Raw genomic sequence first — 19,863 nt, 5'->3', positions numbered from 1 at the left:
ATCTTCTTATGAACCCATTATATCTTATGAACCCATTCTATCTTCTTTCTTATGAACACATTCTATCTTTGTGTCCAGGAATAGATTCAATATTTCAAGCTTGAATTGAAAGAAAGAGGCAGCCAGATTTAAATTTGAGTAATAGGAATTCCGTGAAATTCCTCACCATTTACAGGGAATTATGTTTATTCTAACTGATGTACTGTGGGATGTAGACCACTCTGTCAAAATTTTTTAGGAATTTCAGGATTGCATGAAATTAAATCAAATTACATTAAAATTGACCCAATAAAAAACAGTTGTTATTGATTTATTGACAGTAGGCTAGTATTTTATTATTCTTGGCCAATTATATGTACAAGAAAGTATGGACTGTTATACAATCCTGTTTTCCTATTTTTTTTGTCTTGTAGCCTACCTTTTCCATATCGTCTGCCCCGCCACCATATTTCACACCTGTTCATTCGCCATCTAATATTTAGTTCGGACTCTTCCAGTAGAGGGCTGTTCGAGAGCATGCGCACAACCGCAGCTAGAGAACCCTATTCCTCCTGTCACAACATAGAGGGGCAAAACGACAGCCGTGTGGGTAAGGAATTCATAATTTCATACAACCGCTGTGTTACTGCACTTTGTTTTTAAAAGATGATCAAGCACACACTATGGAGGAGCTCCAATATGTAGGACGAAAACTATTCGAATGGCGTGTCTGGTTTTCCTATCGTTTTCAGATGTGTTGAGATGGCTATCCTCGCGCTAATCTCTCATGTTTTCTCCTATTAAGCAAACGAACATATAATATGCCCCTTCCGTCAACTACTGACCCACTAAATTAAGTAAAATCAACTATTTCTATGTATTCGTCAATTTATTGCTGAAACGTTTTCCAAACAAGTGACACCAGATAATGTAAACACAATGCGTAGCACGGCAGTCAAGCTAAGTGAAACTAATTTTCTGACTGTTCTCGGAAATGTTTGCTCTGCATGTTAGCATTTTTGGTAGCTACAGTGTGTCTTCGTGATGAGTTACAACTGTCCTTGTACGAGGAGACGTGTAAAAATTGTAAAGTTATTTAATGAAGCTTTGCTGCTTTTGTTTTTATTTCCTTGACTTCAGAACTGTCTAATCTTTCAAGTGGTTTTCTAGTTGGGTGGAGTTTCAGTTTCACCTTGGCACTTTATAGACTGTTTTTGGCCCTAATATTTAGATGACCTCGACATTTTTTTGAACAACGTCACCATTTTCTGTTAATTTGAACCGACCAGGTGTAGCCTATAAGGATGTTTTTGTTTATAAAACCTTAGGCCTAAATGTCAACTTGTCAAGTGTTTTCTAAATTACACTGTAACACAAACTATCCAGAAAATTTTAAATATAAAATAATATCTGATTCTTAATTAGATTAAAGTTAAGTGTTCTTATTCTAAAAATCATGATCTTCATTCAAACCTACTAATAATTGTCAACACCTTATCCAATTCAATGATTAGATAAAGGTAGATGCGCTCTCATAATTTCACTTGAAGAAAACTGAAGAAAAATTGTGTAAATTGGGAATGAAATACACCTGTTGAGTTAAGAGCTTGTTTGTATGATTGTATGCAGTAAAATGTTACCACAGTCAAACGGTCATGCTTCACTAAAGTAACACAATAAGAATAGATGGGCCTAAAACAAAATAGCAGTAGACACGCCCCTTTTTCACAAACCAATGTATTGTTTCTTTGTCAAACACAGTTTTTACTTTTAGTTCTCTGGTCATTCAATTATTATTACTCAGTAAAACACTACTTGTTAGTCGTATTTCTAAGAAAACAGACCCTTATGTCTAATATATCATAGAGCCCTCAAACTCAACTGGGCTTCGAAGCCAGTTCCACTGCATTTTTTCATTGTCCCCCTCTAATCAGGGACTGATTTTAGACCTGAAACCTCAGGTGGGTGCAATTTAATTATCAGGTAGAACAGAAAACCAGCAGGCTCTGGACCACGTAGGGTAGGAGTTGAATACCCCTGTCCTATATCATCACAGCAACAACATGGACTCTCTGGTATTATATATTCAATTATTTCTATTCAATACTTCATTTCCATTCACTTTGAAGGTGAGTGATTTTGTGTCATGACGTGTGATTGTCAGAAAGACAGATCAAAGGGTATATTGTTGAGGTGTTTATTTTGATGTCAGTGTCGAAGTTGTTCATATGCTTCCTGCTTTCCACGCTGCAATATAGCTGCCACACAACATTTCCTGTTGTAGCACACAGATAAAAAATAAAACATGAATTAAGTGTTTTGGCTTGAGAAGCCTCCTCAGTTTATGTGTATCAGTGGAAGAACCTATTCAACGATAACAAATTGGCTAAACTGTGACTTTTATTGCCTCGGTTGAGATAGTAAATTATATCTTAACTGACAACATGTGTGGAACCGTATTCTAATCTACATTGTGCCTTCAAGATCTCTAGTGTAGATAATGTTGCACTGGCTTTGTAAAGTCATTCCTTAGTTTTTACATTTTGCTTCTGCTGTCAAGTGAAGCCGGTATGTCATATTACATAATGAGGAGATTGATGGTGGTGACCTGATATCGTTGTCCCGAACTGTAAAGCGTCAGTTTATCTGTTGAAGTGGTATTTAACTTGGACTTGGATGTACATTTCTCGTGATATGAGCGAAGGGAACACTTTTTCCTTTCTGACGGGTAAATGCTTCTTGCTGATGGATGAGGGGTTGTTTGGAGGCTGAGAGTACGTTTTATTTACTTTAATGGACACCTGATATCAGAAGTCTTCTATTCGTCTTTACAGTTGGCTTGCAGATTGGTTAAGAGATACAATGCTGTTACACTTCTCTCATTCTGCAGGTATAATGCATTACGATGCAGTAATAATGCGTTGTAAGACATGAGCATTTTGGTGAATTTAACTATCCCTTTAAGTATGACAGAGGTTCCTGTCATCTAGATCATCTTGTTAAATTAATTACTTCAGTATTGCAGTACTGGCTTGGCTTTCTCTCTTCGCAGAACATTTCAGTGACCTCATCTGTTTTAAGTTTGTAGTTCTAGTTTTATTGTGTTTGTTAAAAATGATGTTGAATGGATTTAACTCTTTGCGTATGTAATTTTTTTTCATGCCGCAAGTTGTCCATTGTTTTAGATTTCAATAGGAGGAAGCAAATCACAGATCGGGGGCGCACACTCATTTCAGCATCATGAAAGTCCATGCCTCAATCGGAAAAAAACACTGTCACTTTGAATTCTGCATATAGCCTTAAATTATAAAACCAGTCATTACTAGTTATAGTTGAAGTCGGAGGTTTACATACACCTTAGCCAAATACATTTTCACAATTCCTGACATTTAATCCAAGTAAAAATGCCCTGTTTTAGGTCAGTTAGGATCACCACTTTATTTTAAGAACGTGAAATGTGGTCATTGTCCATTTGGAAGACCCATTTGCGACCAAGCTTTAACTTCCTGACTGATGTTGCTTCAATATATCCACATAATTTTCCTTCCTCATGATGCTATCTATTTTGTGAAGTGCACCAGTCCCTCCTGCAGCAAAGCACCCCCACAGCATGATGCTGCCACCCCTGTGCTTCACGGTTGGGATGGTGTTCTTCGGCTTGCAAGCTTCCCCCTTTTTCCTCCAAACATAAAGATGGCCATTATGGCCAAACAGTTATATTTTTGTTTCATCAGACCAGAGAACATTTCTCCAAAAAGTACGATCTTTGTCCCCATGTGCGGTTGCAAACCATAGTCTGGCTTTTTTATGGCGGTTTTGGAGCAGTAGCTTCTTCCTTGCTGAGCGGCCTTTCAGGTTATGTCGATATAGGACTTGTTTTACTGTGGATAAAGATACTTTTGTACCTGTTTCCTCCAGCATCTTCACAAGGTCCTTTGCTGTTGTTCTGGGATTGCTTTGCACTTTTTCGCACCAAAGTACGTTCATCTCTAGGAGACAGAACGCGTCTCCTTCCTGAGCGGTATGACGGCTGCGTGGTCCCATGGTGTTTATACTTCGTACTATTGTTTGTACAGATGAACGTGGTACCTTCAGGCGTTTGGAAATTGCTCCCAAGGATGAACCAGACTTGTGGAGGTCTACAATTTGTTTTCTGAGGTCTTGGCTGATTTCTTTAGATTTTCCCATGATGTCAAGCAAAGAAGCACTGAGTTTGAAGTTAGTCCTTGAAATACATCCACAGGTACACCTCCAATTGACTCAAATGATGTCAATTAGCCTATCAGATGCTTCCAAAGACATTACATTATTTTCTGGAATTTTCCAAGCTTTTCAAAGGCACAGTCAACTTCTGACCCACTGGAATTATGATACAGTGAATTATAAGTGAAATAATCTGTCTGTAAACAATTGTTGGAAAAATGTATTGTGTCATGCACAAAGTAGATGTCATAACCGACTTTCCAAAACTATAGTTTGTTAATAAGACATTTGTGGAGTGGTTGAAACACTTAGGTTGGAGTCATTAAAACTTGTTTATGTAAACTTCCGACTTCAACTGTATGTGACTCAAGTTGATAGTTTCAGTCAAATCCCTGCACTAAATCTGTGACAATTCAGCACAGTGAAATGGGTAGCTAGATATAGTTGGAAATGTGATTTAAAAACTGAAATAGAAAAGGCATTACCCTGGTTTTGAATTAAGCGCTAAGGTATTATCTAAGAGAATTACTGACTTTCAGTTGTAATGGCCTTTATGGTTATTTATCAATATGCAAAACAATAACAGATGTTGTCAAGTTATATCAATTGATCAAGATCCAGTTTTCAATTTAGTCTCCCAGCAGACATGTTGTAGGAATCTTGAAAATCTAGCTCGTCTATTGCCTCAGGCCATGAAACCTTGATGATCGGAAATATCACACAAATCTGGTGATTTAAAAAGACATGACGCATATTCATTTAATGTGTTCATTCATGGATACCATGCATTGTCAGATATCGGACCTATTCATTTTGACTTGCTGGTATCTCAGTCAGTGCTAAGGCTGGTCTGACATCAAATAAAGTTAGATGAGTTATTCTTCATACAGAACTAACCGATTTCAGCGTCATTCTTTTGAACATATTAATATTGTACTGAGAGAGCCAAATCTTGAGTGCAATTTTGCATCTATAATATTTATTCTCATCATGTATGCACTTTGACGTAGCCTATATGATAACATGGTGATATTTGTTGCGTTATATGTCATGGGCAATTTAAACACTATTTTTTAATTTCTACTGTGCTTAGTGTGCTATAAGTTTAAAATGTGTCTTTGCGGCATTGACAAAGCAGATTGCTTTGAAAAAATAGTCTCTAGTTTCAATAGAATGTTACTGTGTACCTGCTATGTTCTTCTCACCAGCCTCGGAGACCTCCTATTGATCAAGCATACGTTGACTTTGAATCAGGAGCCATTTTACTAGACTTGATAGTTATATTGAGAGTGCCACCAGCATGCAATCTGGAAGCATTGTTTAGATTGAGAACAAATTGTATTTTTCCCTTTGCAACAGAATAGAATACCCTGTAGTCATTCTTTGTTGGAAATCCAATTAGAGTTGGGCACGTTTTGTCACAACTTGTCGTTGTGCTAATCATCATTTACCAGGCTTTTCCGATAGGCAATTCCCAATCCCAGCTTGCTGGGTTTCTTTAAGCTTGTTTATATGAAATGTGAACACCCAGGGCGTAATAAAAATCCTCAGACTCACAATTGCCCTCTGTCCTCCAGCCTCTGTCCCTTTTTGTTGTGTTGAAGCAAATGAGACGTGGGTATTTGCTAAGTCCTGGAAAAATGTGTGAATTTGTGAAGCCTCATGCTGTGTTGGGGGGGAGTGAGGGCGGGTGGGGGAGTGTGTGGTCCCTAGTCCCTAAACATACGACATTGCTGCAACTAAAGCTCCAAAAAGCCTTAGCCAAAGTGCCCTCATGCGTTAGTGTTTGTCCACTGTGGTAGACAAAAACAATTTACTGATAATCCTCAAATGGAGATGAAGGATGGAGCAGTTAGAGACATAGGAAAAATGTGTTTTAATCCTATAAAAATGAGTCTTCCACTGCTTTAGACATTTTGTTCCTTGCATTGCAAATGGATAGTTATTATGTTTTGAATGGGGAATAGATGTGAGTTAGAGGAATTTCCCCAGGAGTACATTTATGAAAAGGGGCTTGACGCCGCCCCACTGTGTCTAGTATGATGAGAGATGGTTAGTTATATGAATTCCCCTTGCCTCGCTTTGATGAATGACTTTGAACTTTCCCCCTTTTGTTCCCCAGACCGTATGTATTTACCAGGCTCTATTTGACACTTGACATCATCACGTAATAATACCTGTACATTTTTAATTCAGCTTGGGTTCTTATGTGCCAGTGATGACACTTCTCATTCAGGTAGATAATAGAACCGAGCATAACTGTTCCATAACCGTTCTGTTAATCTCCACAAACTATCGGGTGTGGGTGTATTCTCAGATGGCACAGGAGATAATTGGGGATCCACCTGTAGCAGTAGTCGCAACCCAAATGAATTAAGGGAGCAATTGTAGATGTCTCAGAGACGTGTCATTCTGATGGCAGACTACGGAGAGGCCTCGGCCATCACAGTCAGATTAGGACAGATTACAATTGGTCTTTCTTTTGTCCCACGGGCAATTGAACAGAGATTTGTTTTGCTCTTCATTGTCAGAGCACATAGAGAGAGACTGAGCCCAGCTGCTCTGACAAAGGGAGAGTTTAACTGTAGGGTGAAAAGCTTGTATTGGCTACAAACGCCAAGCCTTACTTCTGTTTTGGTAAAAAGCTGAGGGATGGGCCTGGAGAACTGTAACCACTCTAATTCATAGACGGCGGTATGGATGCAAGGACTGACCATCCATGATATAACAATTATTGTTTTAGTCATGTTTTGAGGCTATACGGTGTTTGTTTACAAACAGAGTAAAACAAGCTTATATTTGGCCTTCTGATGGTGTACGGCTGTTGAACTAAGCTCATGAGGCATTTACAAGTTACATTCTTCAAAAATAAATAAGTATATATCATTAATTTATAAGTAGAAAAATTGATGTAGCAATTTAAGGATTCTAGCTTTAACATAAAATGTTTTATAATGTTGTGAAGAGATCAGAAAATGTGGCGAAAGGTCCTACTCAATTCCCTCCTTTTGCCAAGAATGCACTGAAAGCAACGGCTAACCATGAACAAATGTCCCTGCTCTCTATCGCTCTCTTCTATGTTTCCCCCTGAACACGTTTGTGGAGTTTCCATTATAATGTGAATGGTGTTTTCTGTGCTGTGTTTATTGGATTCTCTTAGCGAGCTCTGTTATCGTGAACACAAATAGGCCTGCCTCTGTGTGTCAGATATTTCAATTTCTTGTCATTCAGAAGCAACATAAAGGAGCCGGGCTCATGATGGAGCGGTCTTGGACTTATGTTATTGTGGAGGCGTGAAAACGGCCACCACTTTCAGTTCTAGAAAAAAACCTGTTGGATTTTTCAATTTAACGCGTAATTAGTCCCTTTACTTTAAAAGCAGGTAGTGGGTATATACATATAAGCACAATGTCCTGCAGCTGAGAACCTTGTCATCCTCTGTCTCTCTCTCCCATATTTCTCTCTCTTTTTTTCTCCCTCTTTCATTTTCTCTTTCTCTCCATCTCTCAATTCAATGGGGCTTTATTGGCATGGGAAATGTTTTACATTGCCAAAGCAAGTGAAATAACCAATAAACAGAAGTGAGAAGAAAAACACAAACAAAAAACTACTAGAAATTAACAGTAAACATTGCACCCTCAAAGGTTTCAAAATGGTAAAGACATTTCAAGTGTAATATTATCAGTAATGTACAGTGTTGTGTGCAAATAGTTGAAAAGGGAAAATAAATAGCCAGATAAATATAGTTTGTATTTACAATGGTGTTTTTGCTTCACTGGTTGCCCTTTTCTTGTGGCAACATGTCACATCTCGCTGCTGTGATGGCACACTGTGGTATTCCATCTTATAGATATGGGAGTATATCAAAATTGGATTTGTTTTCTATTTCTCTCTCTCACCTTTCTGGAGAATGATGCATGCTGGTATTTGCCCGTGGGCTGCCATTAACTTTATTAGATTTATGCATGTGTGTGTAACGGCTCTCATTTGTGACCAATGAACAATACCCTGGAGTAGAGGTGTTCACGGATCCACTTCTACCCGAATACCCAAGACTGGTCCGCATCCAGAATACTTAATGTCACAGGTCTGGGTCGGATCTGCCACGGGTCTCGGGTATGTGTTATTTTAACTGACTTGTCCGGAAGGGCCCGTACAGATCCGAACGCGACTGCTTGCAGTAAAGAGAGTGGAGGGTGCCTCGTGTAGCCTGTTGTTGGCCAATCATAAGTCATCAAAGCGGCAATAGACTACAGTCATAGAGCCTCCGTGTGTGGCAAAAGTTATGAGATATCTAGTCAGTGGAAGATGGAATTAAAATGACTGAATTAAAGTTAAAGGAGAAGGATAGGCTACAACGATCAAGAGCCAACAGGTAGGCTGCTACTTAATGTTCTGAATTGAGTTTTTATTTGTAACGGGTCCAGCTTTTTCGTAACGGGTCCAGCTTTTTAGACCCGTGAAGACCTCTACCCCAGGAGTAGTACATCACTCCATATAAGCCAGGGGTTCCCAACCTAGGGGCCCACTACAGGGGGGCACCAAAGTTTTCTGGGAGGTTGCGGGACTTGAGGGGTGTAATAATATTTTTAAAATATAAATTCGAGATTGTGTAAACCGATCTATAACGATGCGTAACTCTGCCATGCTTTAGGCTAGAAACAGCAGACACGACTCTGAATATGGCGCTATCTTTGATTTGTCTCTGTGACATTCAAAAGCTGAGCTACGACCTTCTAAAGTCTAGGCGTCTTATTATATGTAATATTATATGTGTGTCAATTGATCTATTCACTTTCTGTAAAAGAGAATATGTATAATGAAATTGACGGTTCATATAAATTATAATAATAAAACATTTGGTAGCGGAATAACATTTGTGGAAATAAGGTCTAAACTTTGTTTTCCTTATTTATTATTAAATAGCCTACCTAAAATATGTCATGAGTTTTGTTAAACTAGGTATGTAAAATTGCAGAAAATGAGCTTAAAAACCAACATTTTCCTAGGTCCCTCATATTGAACAAATTCAATATTTTGGTGGTGTATTTAATATAGGCTCAATAAACAACCATAAAAAAGGGGGAGGGGGGGGCATGCCATTTTTCAAATGTGAAAAAGGGGACTCTGGGGGAAAAAGGTTGATGTAAGCCATCAAGGTAAATGGAATCTTGCGCGTGCACGAAACATTTTGATGGGCCTAATAATAAAGACGTCATTTAAACTGTACACATTTATTTCCTTTTTAATGTGTCATGAACACAACCATTCATGATATTTTCATCTGATTTGTCAAACAAATGTTCGTCCACTCCAAAATAATACCAACTAACGTCTCATTCATGGGAGCTGAGCCCCCCCCCTGGCTCCCCCATAATTCGCACCATGGTAGCGGCCATTGTTTAGCTCCCCTCATTGCTGGGTCTCTTTCTTTGGGTCATGGTGGCAACATTCATCCTATTATCCCTATTGAATTGGAGGCCGCTGAAAACGTTATATTAATTCCTGTCAGGTACACAGTTCATGCTGTATTTGCTGTAGCTGGTCCCCTGGGGCTTGGGCGTAATTGTCTTTTTGGATAACTGCAGTGGAGATGGCTAGATATTTTAAAATTGTATTTGTTCGCCTTTAGTGTTGTGATGTGCTTGTTTGTTGTTTGCACGGTTGAAACATTCTCAGCATCACACAATATCATCATACCCATAGCAACCACTTGAATGTAGTTATTTACTGTTGGTCAGAGGACATACTGGGGCATCAGTGGGATGAATGCTAAAGATCATCAGTCTTTTACACATTTACCATTGGCATTAATGCAATATTTACATGAAGAGTTAGGCCTACTGTACTTTACATGCATGCATGCAGGTTAGGATTTAGCCCTTCGTCTTTACTCCCACAAACCTCTGCTCTCTTCTGTACGGCACACATCACATCACCTCCTGGTGGCTCTTTCACTGTCAAATGAAACAATTAGATCAATGGAGCTCAGCGAGGGAGAGGAGGGTAGTGTTAGGACAAGCAGCTCCACCCCATGCCCAGTAGGGATGAGCTGCGGTTATTTGAATATCCAAACAAATGTTTAATATTTGATTACTTGGAAGAGTATTCATTTTGAAGGACAAAAAAATAGATACAGTTTCTGGGGGAAAAGCTTTGTCTAAAATGTAAATGGTGATCTATGTGCTACATAACCTACAAGGATAGACCATTACATTCTGAATTTGAATAAAACAAAGTTGTCTAAATGAGAAGGAGTAGGCTACAAGGATCAACCAACAGGCTGTTGTTTCCAGGCAGGTCACCCGTGATACAAGTCAGTATTCGACGTTCATCGACGTCGGAGTACGTCGGGAGATGACGTGTAAACTGGCCACTAGGGGCAACTTTGAGCGCTGTTACCTTCAAGTAGGCGTTGTGGACGGTGATGACGGTGATGACGGATGGGCGTATGCATCTGGCTCTGATTACAAAGGTTTAATGTTCGAAACGAGCGATAGAAAGTTTATTTTTGATATTTTTGGTTTTAAGCCTATCCCGAACCTTAACCCTTACCATAACCATTCTGAGTTAATGCCTAACCTTAAGAATTCTGAGTTAATGCCTAACCTTAAGAATTCAAAGTAAATGCCTACATTTAACCTTGGAACGATACAGAGAAGTAACCAAACACTTCGAAATTTGACGTTTGGAACAACACAAACACACTCACACATTCCGGCTTCTGCTCCTCTCTTGCCCCTCCCCCACATTTTTGCTGAAACAAGCAGAGTGCAGTGCACCGGCTGTCTCTCTCGAGTCGTGCCAGCAAGTCTCCATTGATGTTTCAAAATATACAGTGTATGTATGTATGTATGTACAATTGAAGTTGGAAGTTTACATACACCTTAGCCAAATACATTTAAACTCAGTGTTTCACAATTCCTGACATTTAATCCTAGTAAAAATTCCCTCTCTTAGGTCAGTTAGGATCACCACTTTATTTCAAGAATGTGAAATGTCAGAATAATAGTAGAGAGAATGATTTATTTCAGCTTTTATTAGTATTTGGTAGCATTGCCTTTAAATTGTTTAACTTGGGTCAATGTTTCGGGTAGCCTTCCACAAGCTTCCCACAATAAGTTAGGTGAATTTTGGCCCATTCCTCCTGACAGAGCTTGTGTAACTGAGTCAGGTTTGTAGGCCTCCTTGCTCGCACATGCTTTTTCAGTTCTGCCCACACATTTTCTATAGGATTGAGGTCAGGGCTTTGTGATGGCCACTCCAATACCTTGACTTTATTGTCCTTAAGCCATTTTGCCACAACTTTGGAAGTATGCTTGGGGTCATTGTCCATTTGGAAGACCCATTTGCGACCAAGCTTTAACTTCCTGACTGATGTCTTGAGATGTTGCTTCAATATATCCACATAATTGTCCTTCCTCATGATGCCATCTATTTTGTGAAGTGCACCAGTCCCTCCTGCAGCAAAGCACCCCCACAGCATGATGCTGCCACCCCCGTCCTTCACGGTTGGGATGGTGTTCTTCGGCTTGGAAGCCTTCCTCTTTTTCCTCCAAACATAATGATGGTCATTATGGCCAAATAGTTCTATTTTTGTTTCATCAGACCAGAGAACATTTCTCCAAAAAGTACTAGGATTAAATGTCAGGAATTGTTTAAATGTATTTGGCTAAGGTGTATGTAAACTTCCCACTTCAACTGTTTTACTTCTGTGTGTACGTGGACACCCCTTCAAATTAGTGGATTTGGCTATTTAAGCTACACCCATTGCTGACAGGTATATAAAAAAGAGTACACAACCATGCAATCCCCATAGACAAACATTGGCAGTAGAATGGCCTTAATGAAGAGCTCAGTGACTTTCAACGTGGCACCATTTATAGGATGCCACCTTTCCAACAAGACAGTTCATCACATTTCTGCCCTGCTCGTGCTGCCCCGGTCAACTGTAAGTGCTGTTATTGTGAAGTGGAAATGTCTAGGAGCAACAACGGCTCAGCCGAGAAGTGGTAGGTCACACAAGCTCACAGAACGGGACTGCAGAGTGCTGAAGCGCGTCTTTCCTTGGTTGCAACACTCACTACCATGTTCCAACTCTGCCTCTGGAAGCAACGTCAGCACAATAACTGTTTGTCGGGAGCTTCATGAAATTGGTTTCCATGGCCGAGCAGCCGCACACCAGCCTAAGATCACAATGCACAATGCCAAGCGTCGGCTGGAGTGGTGTAAACCTCGCCGCCATTGGACTCTGGCGCAGTTGAAATGCATTCTCTGGGGTGATGAATCATGCTTCGCCATCTTGAAGTCCGACGGACAAATGTGGGTTTGGTGGATGCCAGGAGAACGCTACCTGCCCCAATGCATAGTGCCCACTGTAAAGTTTAATGGAGGAGGAATAATGGTCTGGGGCTTTTTTTTCATGGTTCGGGCTAGGCCCCTTAATTCCAGTGAAGGGAAATCTTAACGCTACAGCATACTTTAATTTTAATTTTATTTCACCTTTATTTAGCCAGGTAAGCCAGTTGAGAACAAGTTCTCATTTACAACTGCGACCTGGCCAAGATAAAGCAAAGCAGTGCGATTTAAAAACAACAACACAGAGTTACATATGGGGTAAAAAAACAAAGTCAAAAAATACAACAGAAAATATATATACAGTGTGTGCAAATGTAGCAAGTTATGGAGGTAAGGCAATAAATAGGCTATAGTGCAAAATAATTACAATTAGTATTAACACTGGAATGCTAGATGTGCAAGAGATTATGTGCAAATAGAGATACTGGGGTGCAAAAGAGCAAAATAAATAACAATATAGGGATGAGGTAGTTGGGTGGGCTAATTTCAGATGGGCTGTGTACAGGTGCAGTGATCGGTAAGGTGCTCTGACAACTGATGCTTAAAGTTAGTGAGGGAGATAAGAGTCTCCAGCTTCAGAGATTTTTGCAATTCGTTCCAGTCATTGGCAGCAGAGAACTGGAAGGAATGGCGGCCAAAGGAGGTGTTGGCTTTGGGGATGACCAGTGAGATATACCTGCTGGAGCGCAGACTACGGGTGGGTGCTGCTATGGTGACCAATGAGCTAAGATAAGGTGGGGATTTGCCTAGCAGTGATTTATAGATGGCCTGGAGCCAGTGGGTTTGACGATGAACATGTAGTGAGGACCAGCCAACAAGAGCGTACAGGTCACAGTGGTGGGTAGTATATGGGGCTTTGGAGACACAACGGATGGTACTGTGATAGACTACATCCAATTTGCTTAGTAGAGTGTTATTTTGTAAATGACATCGCCGAAGTCAAGGATCGGTAGGATAGTCAGTTTTACGAGGGCATGTTTGGCAGCATGAGTGAAGGAGGCTTTGTTGCGAAATAGGAAGCCGATTCTAGATTTAACTTTGGATTGGAGATTCTTAATGTGAGTCTGGAAGGAGAGTTTACAGTCTAACCAGACACCTAGGTATTTGTAGTTGTCCACATACTCTAGGTCAGACCCGTCGAGAGTAGTGATTCTAGTCGGGTGGGCGGGTGCCAGCAGCGTTCGATTGAAGAGCATGCATTTAGTTTTACTAGTGTTTAAGAGCAGTTGGAGGCTACTGAAGGAGTGTTGTATGGCATTGAAGCTCGTTTGGAGGTTTGTTAACACAGTGTCCAATGAAGGGCCAGATGTATACAAAATGGTGTCGTCTGCGTAGAGGTGGATCTGAGAGTCACCAGCAGCAAGAGCGACATCATTGATATACACGGAGAAAAGAGTCGGCCCAATAATTGAACCCTGTGGCACCCCCATAGAGACTGCCATAGGTCCAGACAACAGGCCCTCCGATTTTACACATTGAACTCTATCTGAGAAGTAGTTGGTGAACCAGGCGAGGCAGTCATTTGAGAAACCAAGGCTATTTAGTCTGCCAATAAGAATACGGTGGTTGACAGAGTCGAAAGCCTTGGCCAGGTCGATGAAGACGGCTGCACAGTACTGTCTATTATCGATCGCGGTTATAATATCGTTTAGGACCTTGAGCGTGGCTGAAGTGCACCCATGACCAGCTCGGAAACCGGATTGCATAGCGGAGAAGGTACGGTGGGATTCGAAATGGTCGGTGATCTGTTTGTTAACTTGGCTTTCAAATACTTTCGAAAGGCAGGGCAGGATGGATATAGGTCTGTAACAGTTTGGATCTAGAGTGTCACCCCCTTTGAAGAGGGGGATGACCGCGGCAGCTTTCCAATCTCTGGGGATCTCAGGCCATACAAAAGAGAGGTTGAACAGGCTAGTAATAGGGGTTGCGACAATTTCGGCGGCTAGTTTTAGAAAGAAAGGGTCCAGATTGTCTAGCCCAGCTGATTTGTAGCGGTCCAGATTTTGCAGCTCTTTCAGAACATCAGCTGTCTGAATTTGTGTGAAGGAGAAGCGGGGGGGGGGGGGGGGGCATGGGCAAGTTGCAGCGGAGGGTGCAGAGTTGGTGGCCGGGGTAGTGGTAGCCAGGTGGAAAGCATGGCCAGCCGTAGCAAAATGCTTGTTGAAATTGTCGTTTATCTAGCAAAATGCTTGTTGAAATTGTCGTTTATCGTAGATTTATCGGTGGTGATAGTGTTTCCTAGCCTCAGTGCAGTGGGCAGCTGGGAGGAAGTGCTCTTATTCTCCATGGACTTTACAGTGTCCCAAAACTTTTTGGAGTTAGTGCTACAGGATGCAAATTTCTGTGACGATTCTGTGCTTCCAAAAGTTTGGGGAAGGCCCTTACCTGTTTCGACATGACAATGCCCCCATGCACAAAGCAAGGTCCATACAGAAATGGTTTGTCAGTGTGGAAGAACTTGACTGGGCTGCACAGAGCCCAGACCTCAACCCTATCAAACACCTTTGGGATGAATTGGAACGCCGACTGCGAGCCAGGCCTAATCGCCCAACATCAGTGCCTGACCTCACTAGTGCTCTTGTGGCTGAATGAAAGCAAGTCCCCGCAGCAATGTTCCAACATCTAGTGGAAAGCCTTCCCAGAAGAGTGGAAGCTGTTATAGCAGCGAAGGGGGGACCAACTCAATATTAATGATTTTGGAATGAGATGTTTGATTCGGTGTCCACATACTTTTGGTCATCTAGTGTATATTTAAAACTCATATTTCGACTATCCAGATATCTGAAAAAAGATCATGATATTATTGTAATACTGAAATAATTTCAAATGCTTATCCCTAATGCCCCTAGCCTTGGTAGCCACCCTCTGCCAGTTAATCAGAGGGCCTGCAGGCTGCAGTCAGATCAACCCCACCTCCACTCACCATCAGGCCGCCTTGATCACTGGCTCCCCTCCCCCTCTGTGTCACACCTCCTGGAAACCTTCCACCAATTAATAGGCCCTCCTAATCTAATATGGAAGGTGATATTGACTGCCTGGGAATGCAGTAGCTTTTAGAGGGAGAACATGGGAGCCATTCAATCAAATCCTCATTGCAGTATTTAAGTTGTAGTTTATAAACAAACCGTATCGTCCCACAAACCTTTTTGTAAAATGAAATCTCTAGGTGGTTTTGGGGACACTGTCAAATTTCTACTTTTCAGAGTATGGCACATTAATTGTTGTGTAAACAAAGTTCAATGCTTTGCATTTATTGACTATGGCATATTTGCCTGTCATTTTGAACCAATTTTTATTTAATTTGTCTGTGACTAGGCCTCGAATATATCTGCTGAAGACATAGAATGTGATTGGAATGGAAACTGGGAGACTGAGTCCCTGATTGGCCGAAGGACTGGGCAGGTGCACATACCAAACGGTGAGTCACTTTGGAGGTTCACTGAATCACTAAAGAGTTCACTTAACATTAGGGTAGCATTGGTCAATGGTCTAAACTATGATTTAAATCAGTTATGGGGTCTGTTAAGGTTAGGCTGTGGTTATTTTGCTCTGTAGTCCTGAGATTTCCTTTATGATATTTCAGCGCAGTTAATCTTAGTCAGAGTGCAACAAGGCCAGAAGGCAACCATTTTGTGTTAGAGCAGTAAGTATTACCGTAATATAGTGAATCCATTTTGTTTTCTGGGTAACTACAGTACAATCCATTAATCTGCATAGGAAGGCTCACAGTCGCTGCTTCTCAGTGCCTTCTGGGAAATCCCGGCCCCTCCAGCGGCCACCCCCTCCACCACAGACCCCATCTCACTTCATTTGACTTTCATTGGAAGCAGTCTATCTCTTACCTGGAACTCAATCCAAATTCCATCAGACATCAATTTACATAATGTACCGGGGAAAGAGATGCATTCAGGTCCTCTCTATATACAATACACATGGGTTACTGTACTTGGGGGGGGGGAGAACGCATCCCGCCTTTGTCTCCTACCACAGGCAATGAGACTGTCCAGCTGCTTATGTACCAAGCGAACAATTGAAGTGCACATAAGACTTGGAATGTAATCTGCTTTGCTTGATATGGGGTAACTTCAGAGAGCTTTCATGTTTTTATAGAAGGAATGTGGGGGCCTTTCATTCACTCTGTTCAGAAGGAAAATTACATGTAGGAATAAATTGAGATGTCTTAATGCGATGCACAATTTAAATGGCAATTGATTTGTTTTTGCATTCTACTGGCCTACGTGTGTGTTTGTTGTTTTTTCCTGTCTGGTTGTAGAATCGATCCTGTCTCTAATGATGCAGGCAGAGGATAGGAAGAAAATAAAACTGAGTGTGAGTTCCAGCAAAGGCGTGGCGGAGGAATATTGTCTAAGAGTGAGTAGGCCTGGACCGACCGCACCCGAGCTCTTGAGCATATCCTAACCCCATACCGAAGCCTGATACAGTGGGGGAAAAAAGTATTTAGTCAGCCACCAATTGTGCAAGTTCTCCCACTTAAAAAGATAAGAGGCCTGTAATTTTCATCATAGGTACACGTCAACTATGACAGACAAATTGAGAAAAGAATATCCAGAAAATCACATTGTAGGATTTTTTATGAATTTATTTGCAAATTATGGTGGAAAATAAGTATTTGGTCACCTACAAACAAGCAAGATTTCTGGCTCTCACAGACCGGTAACTTCTTCTTTAAGAGGCTCCTCTGTCCTCCACTCGTTACCTGTATTAATGGCACCTGTTTGAACTTGTTATCAGTATAAAAGACACCTGTCCACAACCTCAAACAGTCACACTCCAAACTCCACTATGGCCAAGACCAAAGAGCTGTCAAAGGACACCAGAAACAAAATTGCAGACCTGCACCAGGCTGGGAAGACTGAATCTGCAATAGGTAAGCAGCTTGGTTTGAAGAAATCAACTGTGGGAGCAATTATTAGGAAATATAACTTTTTGGTAAAAACTCAACTCGTCGTGTTTGGAGGACAAAGAATGCTGAGTTGCATCCAAAGAACACCATACCTACTGTGAAGCATGGGGGTGGAAACATCATGCTTTGGGGCTGTTTTCTGCAAAGGGACCAGGACGACTGATCCGTGTAAAGGAAAGAATGAATGGGGCCATGTATCGTGAGATTTTGAGTGAAAACCTCCTTCCATCAGCAAGGGCATTGAAGACTTACAGAAAATGTTTGACCTGTGTCATTGCCAACAAAGGGTATATAACAAAGTATTGAGCAACTTTTGTTATTGACCAAATACTTATTTTCCACCATAATTTGCAAATAAATTCATAAAAAATCCTACAATGGGATTTTCTGGATTTTTTTTTTCTCATTTTGTCTGTCATAGTTGACGTGTACCTATGATGAAAATTACAGGCCTCTCTCATCTTTTAAGTGGGAGAACTTGCACAATTGGTGGCTGACTAAATACTTTTTTCCCCCACTGTATATTGACACATATTTACAATACATATATGAAATATATATGTACTAATATTTGAAATAAATATATCTAAATACATTTATTACTCATATGTCACAGATATTTCATAAATATATTTGATTTTGTCCGTTTCTAAATATGTTTTAATATTTTTGACATATCTAAATATATTTAATTGTCTTATCCATATGTGGTAGTATGCATTTTACAAACATGTGCTATTCATATATTTTATATGTATTTGTTGAAAATGTATTTCACAGTATGCATAATTATTTATAGTCAATATCTATATATGAATAATACATTTTTTATATATGAGTAATACATAGTTCATAATATATGGTTATATGTTCCAGAAATGTAATTAAATGCATGTCAAATGCAATAGAAAAAAGGCACACAACACAAACAATTAAGACTAGAAAATGTATTGTTTCCCTTTGTGAGCTCCGAAAGTCACTGTAAGGTTGCATCTGAAAAACTAAATATAATGTACAAATTACCTCTGTGCACTTATTATCTGTATTTGAAAATAAGGTCTTTAAACACGTTAACAGTTACACTGAGGCTAATGCGACAGAGTCAGTGGAAAAACAATCCACACAGGGTGAAGAATTCTTACCTTCGTCAGTCACACTGCATGTTATTGTGGCACGCTAAAGGAGCTAACGTTAGCTAGCTAACTAGCTGTGTTAGCTATCTTGGTGAAAACTCTTGCTTTCTAGGCAGTTAAATAAAATATCTTCATCTGTCACCCACCAGGTAAAAAACATATTTTAAATCAATGTTATGATTATATAATCAAATAAAATGCCATTATCCATGAGGAAGATTTTTGCCAGCTGCTCTTCTCATCCTCAGCTGCTCTTCTCCTCATCTGAAGAAAATTCAAAATTGCAGCGGCTGCTCTGTCAGTTGGAGGCGAGGATGGGGGGCGACCCGGGAGCATTTCAAATTGTGATTGACATCTCGGGAGAAATATGTTCTAAATTCATGTCTCTTTTTGAAATAAACATAGCTAATCTTATAAGTGGCAATAGCTGCATAATTTATTTTAACTTTTGCATGCAAACCCCACTCTTTGAACCTAATGCCAAGGTACAAGAGGTCAATATACTCAACATTACAATTCAGCATAATATAGTGCATTCGGAATGTATTCAGACCCCTTGACTTTTTCCACATTTTGTTACATTACAACATTCTAAAATGGATTCAATTTTTTTTCCCTCAATCTACACACAATACCCCATAATGACAAAGCAAAAACAGGTTTCTACATTTTTTGCAAAAAAAATGAAATCACTTTTACGTAAGTATTCAGTGAAGAGGACACTCCGGGATGTTGACCTTCTAGGCAGAGCTGCAAAGAAAAAGCCATATCTCAGACTGCCCATCTTAATCTTTTATTTTTATTGGCCAGTCTGAGATATGGCTTTTTCTTTGCAACTCTGCCTAGAAGGTCAGCATCCCGGAGTCGCCTCTTCACTGTTGATGTTGAGACTGGTGTTTTGCGGGTACTATTTAATGAAGCTGGCAGTTGAGGACCTGTGAGGCGTCTGTCTCTCAAACTAGACATGTATTTGTCCTCCTGCTCAGTTGTGCACTGGGGCCTCCCACTCCTCTTTCTATTCTGGTTAGATCCAGTTTGCGCTGTTCTGTGAAGGGAGTAGTACACAGCGTTGTACGAGATCTTCAGTTTCTTCACAATTTCTCGCATGGAATAGCCTTCATTTCTCAGAACAAGAATAGACTGATGAGTTTCAGAAGAAAGTTCTTTGTTTCTGGCCATTTTGAGCCTGTAATCAAACCCACAATTGCTGATGCTCCAGATACTCAACTAGTCTCAAGAAGGCCAGTTTTATTGCTGCTTTAATCA

General features: G+C 40.4%; 1 protein-coding gene across 1 annotated transcript in view; it reads left to right on the top strand.

The window, feature by feature from the left end:
* Positions 1 to 509: 509 nt before the first annotated feature.
* The window catches only part of LOC311109257 (lethal(3)malignant brain tumor-like protein 4), a gene marked incomplete at its 3' end in the record, with an annotated part of 75,348 nt that continues 55,994 nt past the window's right edge, over positions 510 to 19,863 (top strand). Inside the window, exons 1-3 of the mRNA XM_084152094.1 lie at positions 510 to 589; positions 15,856 to 15,958; positions 16,258 to 16,911. Coding sequence (XP_084008220.1) covers positions 16,831 to 16,911 — 81 coding nt within the window. The 5' untranslated portion in view covers positions 510 to 589; positions 15,856 to 15,958; positions 16,258 to 16,830. The remainder of the gene's footprint in view (positions 590 to 15,855; positions 15,959 to 16,257; positions 16,912 to 19,863) is intronic.

Source organism: Coregonus lavaretus (assembly GCF_964263955.1).
Source record: "Coregonus lavaretus genome assembly, chromosome: 34".
Taxonomy (NCBI): domain Eukaryota; kingdom Metazoa; phylum Chordata; class Actinopteri; order Salmoniformes; family Salmonidae; genus Coregonus; species Coregonus lavaretus.
Note: the sequence above shows the minus strand (reverse complement) of the source record. Positions and strands in the feature narration are given on the sequence as shown.